Source organism: Nannospalax galili, unplaced genomic scaffold (assembly GCF_000622305.1).
Source record: "Nannospalax galili isolate Female #2095 unplaced genomic scaffold, S.galili_v1.0 scaffold1077, whole genome shotgun sequence".
NCBI lineage: Eukaryota > Metazoa > Chordata > Mammalia > Rodentia > Spalacidae > Nannospalax > Nannospalax galili.
In genome coordinates this window covers 48,665-55,107 of record NW_008340429.1, presented here as the reverse complement: position 1 = coordinate 55,107, position 6,443 = coordinate 48,665, and the positions used below count along the sequence as shown (strand labels likewise).

At 45.8% G+C, this 6,443-nt stretch overlaps 2 protein-coding genes across 2 annotated transcripts in view; one reads left to right on the top strand and one right to left on the bottom strand.

The window, feature by feature from the left end:
* Sra1 (steroid receptor RNA activator 1) overlaps positions 1 to 3,715 on the top strand; it is a 5,148-nt gene extending 1,433 nt beyond the window's left edge. The window contains exons 3-5 of the mRNA XM_008835467.3: positions 2,185 to 2,387; positions 2,941 to 3,049; positions 3,192 to 3,715. Coding sequence (XP_008833689.1) covers positions 2,185 to 2,387; positions 2,941 to 3,049; positions 3,192 to 3,394 — 515 coding nt within the window. The 3' untranslated portion in view covers positions 3,395 to 3,715. The remainder of the gene's footprint in view (positions 1 to 2,184; positions 2,388 to 2,940; positions 3,050 to 3,191) is intronic.
* Positions 3,716 to 4,281: 566 nt separating this feature from the next.
* Positions 4,282 to 6,443, bottom strand: Eif4ebp3 (eukaryotic translation initiation factor 4E binding protein 3). Its single transcript, XM_008835466.3, has 3 exons — positions 6,244 to 6,443; positions 4,731 to 4,904; positions 4,282 to 4,601 (listed from the first exon to the last, which is right to left on the bottom strand). Exons 1-3 carry the CDS (start codon positions 6,344 to 6,346, stop codon positions 4,573 to 4,575), a joined length of 306 nt encoding a protein of 101 aa, XP_008833688.1. The 5' UTR covers positions 6,347 to 6,443; the 3' UTR covers positions 4,282 to 4,572.

Here is a 6,443-nt window from a genome sequence, read left to right as displayed (position 1 = left end):
AAAAAAAGAAAGAAAAAAAAGCTTGTATTTTATGTTTAAATAGTCAGATGCAGGCTGGGGATGTTCCTCATAGTAGGGCCTTTGCTTAGCATGTGGGAAGCCCTGAGTTCTATCCCTAGCACCATAAAAAAAACAAACAAACAAACAAACAAACAAACAAACAAAAAAACTGTGTTGTCATTAAAAAAATTTTCATGCCAGTTTGTGAATTCTCCCCCTCATCCCCAACATAAAAGGAGGTTCAGTTCTTTCAGTATCCCTTTATCCTCCACACCTTTTTTACCTTTTGCACTGGAGGTTCATTAGTAACACCCCTAACCTCTACTCAGGACCTATACTCAGTAGATGGCAGTAGCACCCACACAGCTGTGAAGACATTTGCCCTGGGGCAAAGTCTTCATAGCCTAAGAAAGACTAATATACATCTTTAGACAATCAGTCTCCAGTGTGGAAAACAAGATTACAGGGGAAAAAAGTGAAAGACAAGAAACTGATTATGGTAATACAGCAGAATCTAATTTGACAAGGGTGGCAGTAGTAAGGGTTAGTAGTAGGAATGGATGGATATAGGGGATACGATGTGGACAAAGTAAATAGAAGTGGAGAAAGAGTGTTAACAATTTTTTCTTATATGGAGGTTTGGGGTATGTATGGGAAGCTTTCCTTTAGGCCATGTTTAGTTTAGACTGCAGTATTTTATTTGGTGTCATGGGCTTGAACATTGTCTCCTAAGGAGAGGGTGTGTGGCTAGTGGCCTAAATATCTAAGACAGCCCTAGGGTTCTCTAGCACCTTAAGATTGCACATAAGAAGGAAAGGTTGCAGAGAAGACTAAAATTGAGAAATGACCAAAAAAAGTAGGTGAGAGTAAAATTTTTAATCAACAATGAAGAATGCAGATTGAGCAATTAAGTTAAATGTAAGAGACGAGTAGATTTGACAAACATTTTAATTACTGATGATCATCACCAAGAGCAGCCTCTGGAATGGTGAAAATAAGTTCAGCTAGAATGACTGAGGATAAGGAAACAGGCTGAAAAATAATAATTGACAGTTTAAGAAATTCTGCATAGCAGAGAAATGGGGCAATATCTGAAAATATGAAGGATTTTCAATAGTAAATACTACAGTCTTTGTACTTTGGGATGATACAAGAATTGATGGGCTCATTGTAGGAGGGAGGCCTGAAGAAGTTGGGATGCAGAATGTTGGTAGAGAAATGCTATTAGTTTCTTATTAGGAGCAAGAAACTTCTTTTAAGAGGCAGGTAGATTAGAAAGAGAAAATGGAGAATTCCTGAGCCAGGCATGTGGTATGTACTAGAATCAGCATTCAGGAGGCTGAGGCAGGACTGGCATGAATCTGAAACCAGCCTGGGCTACAAAGTGAGATCCTGTCTTTAAAAAAAAAAAAAAATTGTTTGATGATTTTATCAGTGAAAAACGGCATGGTTGAAAAGAGACAGTAGGGAAAGGAAGAGAAGGGTTTAGAGAAAGTAGGAAAGTTTGGAGATGTGAAATTAGAAAAAAAATTTTATGTGTTATGAGTGTTTTGCTAGCATGTATGTAAGTGCACCCTGTGTATGCAGTGCCTACAGAGGCCAGAAGAGGGCATATGGTCCCCTGGAACTGATGTTAAGAACAGTTGTTAGCTGTCATGTGGATGCTGGGAACAGAACCTGGATCCTCTGCAAGAGCAGCCAGTGCTCTTAACCACTGAGCCATCTCTGCAGCCCATGAAATTGTTTTAAGAGCAGGAAAACACAGTGTTAGGTATTTGTGGCCATGAAAAAGCATGACCTTTTTTTTTTTTTTGGGTCTTTTGAGACAAGGTCTCCCTGTAGCCCCAGCTGGCCTGGATTCGCTATGGAGACCAGGCTTGCCTCGAACTCACAGAGATCCGCCTGCCTCTGCCTCCCCAGTGCTGGGATTAATGATGTGTGCCACCACATGCAGCAAAAGTATGAAATTTTAAAAGTATAACTCATCAACCTGGCTTCTTCCAAGTGCAGGTGCTTTGGATTAACCAAGAAAGTAGGGCAACAGGACGTAAGACTGAGAGTTGAGCAGTGAACAGATTTTGTAGGTGAGATGATATTATGAACAAAGCAAAGAGAAATAAGGTGGGATAAAATGATCATTGGAGTTACTAAGCCATGTTGCCTTATCTTGCTTTACCTTTTCAGCCCCAACTTCAAAAACTTCTGGACCACCTCCAGTGGGGCATCCACCTCCTTCAAGTAAGGCTCCTAGGCCTCCACCTATGGGGAGTTGTCCTGTTGCTGGTGTGGAGCCCACAAATTTCCCAGTCATTGAGTCTGAGGCTCTGATGGAAGATGTGCTGAGACCTTTGGAACAAGCATTGGAGGACTGCCGTGGCCACACAAAGGTAGGCCCTGGCACTCCAAGAGATGGAAAGGACTTCTATCTATAGCTAAATCCAAGTATGGCTCTTAAAGATAGACCTTCTGCTTCTGATAGATCCCTTCATTTAACCCTGTTAGTAAATTAGCAACTTGATTTGATCTTTTTTTCTTTCTCTACCTTGAGGCCATTCAGAGCATACTTTGCTGATTTTTGTGCTCAGTGGGAGGGAGAGAAACTATAGTTTCCTCAGCTCTCTGGAACAAGGGATCAAGGAAGGGAGAGGCAACACCATTGGTTCCACTTCCTTCTTTGCATAGTAACACTCTAAGATGAGCTTCTGAGGGTCTGAGAAGCCCTTGAAAATTTAAAATTCGTGTCATACATTTTTTTTCTTGGGAGGTGATCTATAGGCTTTATCACATTCTCAGTGAGGGCCTCTAAACATTAGGGTAAATGAACAAGAATGCTTATTACTAAGAGTAAAACTACTGGTCCAAAGATAGCTTTGTATGAGGCACTGCTTTCCTCTCCCCACTGGGATGGCAGCACTAAGATGGAGGGGGCTTTTGTTTCAGAAGCAGGTATGTGATGACATCAGCCGACGCTTGGCACTGCTTCAGGAACAGTGGGCTGGAGGGAAGTTGTCAGTACCTGTAAAGAAGAGGATGGCACTGCTGGTGCAAGGTATGCTTGGGGGTCCTTTATCCCGCATTGATGGATGAGCTGGAATAGATGAAAGCTGAGATTTTGATCGATTGGGAGGGGAGGTGTAAAAGATGTCTTTTTTTTATTGCCATTTGCTTGCTCAAGCCCTGTCTATCCTCAGAACTTTCACAGCATCAGTGGGACAAAGCAGATGACATCCACCGCTCTCTCATGGTTGACCATGTGACTGAGGTCAGTCAGTGGATGGTGGGAGTTAAAAGATTAATTGCAGAAAAGAAGAGTCTATCTTCTGAGGCGGCCAAAGAAGAGAAATCTGCAGTGGCAGCTGAGAACCAGATACCAGGCTTCCAACAAGATTCATAATCCCAGGGGCTCTGCAGACTCAGCTCACACAATCTTCCTATGCCTTGGTGTAGGAGGCCTTTTCTCACTTGGCTCTATCACCAGGGTGGCTGTCTGTCCTATTTGGCCTGACTAGAGATCCTGTCTGGGCTACAGGAAGATCATTTGTTACTCATAATAAGTGTATTTCAATAAAAACATCTCAATAGTGGGAAATGGGTAGGAGAGCTGAGCCATTCAGATGCCAAGCTGGTTCCTTCTGGCTTAAACCTCCCTATTCCCTGAGTACCACTCTGCTTTTCTTGTTCCATTCATCAAGAAGGGCCTTAATGGGCATGGCCAGATTGCTGCTTGATACTTTTTTCAAAACTAGGCTGAAAAGCATTCTTTATTATGTGGAACAACATATTTGACTAATTTCACTTCCCACAAGAACTGGTGCCTCATTTGGGGCTTCAATGTAGGCCCTATATTCTCTCTAACCACCTAAAAACTGCTGGTACCAAGAGTCCTTGGTGTATGCTGAGAAGAGAGGACACAAGGTTTTTACAGTATTGACTTTGATACTTGTATAGGTAGTAGGCAGAAAAGACAGGGAGAAATTGGGGATGGCAATAAGCTGAAACAGCATCTCTACCATGAATTCTGCTTAGGGATGGATAGGGAGGGGCTGCTGAGAAGGTCCAGTTCCAGGAAGGCTGCTTATTGGAAAGACATAACAGCTCTTGACAAGGGTCAGGCTGTTGCTGTTTATGGCCTGGCAACTCCAGCAGTCTTTTTCCATAGCCTACCTCAGGTTCTAAATGCTGTTGGAGATGGGCCCAGTGGCAGCTGGAACAGACTTGGAGCCTCAATCTCATCTGTACAGCTGAGGGAACATGAGAGCTGAGAACACTGGAGCCAAGACATTTTTTTGAATGTTTACTAAGCAGCCAGAAGGTGACATTCTATCCCCCAGTGCCAGCCCTGAGGGGAAGGCTAGGGCTTGGGAGGGATATGAATAGACCAAAGAGAGCTAAGGGCTTGGCAAGTTGCCCATTCCTATCCTTGGTCTAGCTGCCTGAGAACTAAAGGAAGCCCAGAACCAACAAGTCACTCTTCCAGATTAGATGAGACCAGCTTTGGATACTCCAGAAGAGGTGGTGGCAACAGTGGCAGGAGGGATCCCTTTGTAACTACACAGGTCATCTTGTACTGGATTACATGTCCATTTCAAATTGTGCGTCATCTGGAGAGAGAAGGCAAGAGGACCAGTTGCTTGTCTGAGTAATAGGCCCAGTTAGTGCAGAAACCCCTCTTGGAATGAGCCCCCACTCTATTTCACAGGGGCATTTCATTTTTGGTCCTACTTCCTTACCGGTTATCTCTTCCTCTGTCTCCTCCTGTTCCTTCAGCAACTCCAGCTTGGAGGGTGGGGCTGTTGGGGGAGTTGTGACCCCGGGAATCTGAGGGAGGCAGCAAGGGGGTGTCCGTGCAAAGGGTGAGTTCTTGCACCCCAACAGGAACTTTCGGTCGTAGATGATCCTCGTGCCTGTGAAGGGGGTAAGAGGAACTTAAGTACACAAGTGACTATAGACCCAGGTACAGGCTTCTTGTGCTTAAGGGATCAGGATGTATGTCACATTTTCTTGTGTGTCAAAAGCCAGATCTGTTTTATAGCCCAGCTAGGATTCAGTTGGCAAGCTATCACAGCACTAAAAGACAGATGGACCCAAGTTGTGTCTAAACATTAAGGCAAGTTGGGCATTCTAGCTAGTCCAAGTAGGAGCTTTAGGTTGAGGTGGTAGAGTCTTGGCCTTTGAATGTAGGTACTTCGGACTATTACTTTACCACTTCAGAACTTAGTTTGCTTTGGTTCATAAAGTGGGGCCTAATATCCAACTGCAGATCAAAAAGCTTAGTTAAGAATTTAACCCAGTACTGCCCAATTTAACTTGGGCTCTCACCTCTTGTAAGGTGTTGTAATCCCCCTGACACCTGCTTTCCCTGGGAAACAGATAATACTGTTCTTACTCTGACCGCTCCCAAGTTTGTTTTTTTAACTTTATGTTTATGCATGTAGGTAAGTGCAGCCATGTGGTACAATGCCTGAGGAGGTCAGAAGAGGCTGTTGGATCCCCTGGGACTGGAGTTAACAGTTGCTAGCTGCCATGTGGGTGCTGGGATTGGAACCCAGGTTTTCCGCAAGAACAACCAGTGTTCTTAATCACTGAGCCATGTCTCCAGCCCCTCTCCCAAGTCCTTTAGTGCTCAGCCTAACTAGCCCAAAGGAATTGACCAGTAGTGTCCTCAAAGAGCTGTGTCCTGTTCCTGTCTCCTCGTGACAGGAACCCTTGTTTTGCTAGCCCAGTAGCTTGAGATCCCAGATGGCTGCTCTCCTAGCCAAACATTCACAAGCAAGGTACACAACTGCCCCTTAGGATTTTCTAAGACCTGGTGGTTCCTGTTGAGGCCACATCCTACTGGAGTTTAATAAGCTCCTGTTCCTAGCACCAGTATTGCTAAGTACAGGAGCATAGGTATGACACCTAGAACCAGGGCACAGTGGAGAATTGCAGTCCAGCATCACCAGAAACATGGGTGCAAAGCACTGTGGTAGCTAACTTTTGGGGTTTTGGGGAAAACAAGTTTCAGTTTCAAACATTCTCTCCCAAAGCTATAACCTGTAAAGAAGCCTGCGGAAACACGTCCAAGGCTGTCGCCCTTGCCCCCCCCCCCCCCCCCCCCCCCCCCCCCCACGCACAAACCGCCGCGCCCCCCCACCCCCCCCCCGCCCTCCCCCCCCCCCCCCCGCCCCAAGTCTCGTCCGGAAACAACACGCAGGCGCTAACCAGTGCCCTGTGGACCCCTGCCCTGCCCTGCCCGCTGACCTCCCGGAGTAGTGGCATATAGCGTGCCCCCTGGCGTGGTGCTGTAGCAGTCTGGAAGCTGGTCCCAGGCCCCCGGAATCGGGCAACTCCTGGAGGCGGACATAGTGAGGGGGTAGGAAGGCAACTCGCTGGTGCAGTAAACGCGGAAAAACAGCTCAGAGCTGGAGGCAGTCTCAGTTGACCACGTGTGGCAGGCAGGC

Coding starts and splice junctions, on each gene's coding strand:
- Eif4ebp3 (XM_008835466.3), bottom strand. CDS start 6,346: ATGTCCGCCTCCAGGAGTTGCCCGATTCCGGGGGCCTGGGACCAGCTT. Junction 4,905..6,243: donor ATATGCCACTACTCCGGGAG/GTCAGCGGGCAG, acceptor CCCCCTTCACAG/GCACGAGGATCATCTACGAC. Junction 4,602..4,730: donor GACAGAGGAAGAGATAACCG/GTAAGGAAGTAG, acceptor TTCTCTCTCCAG/ATGACGCACAATTTGAAATG.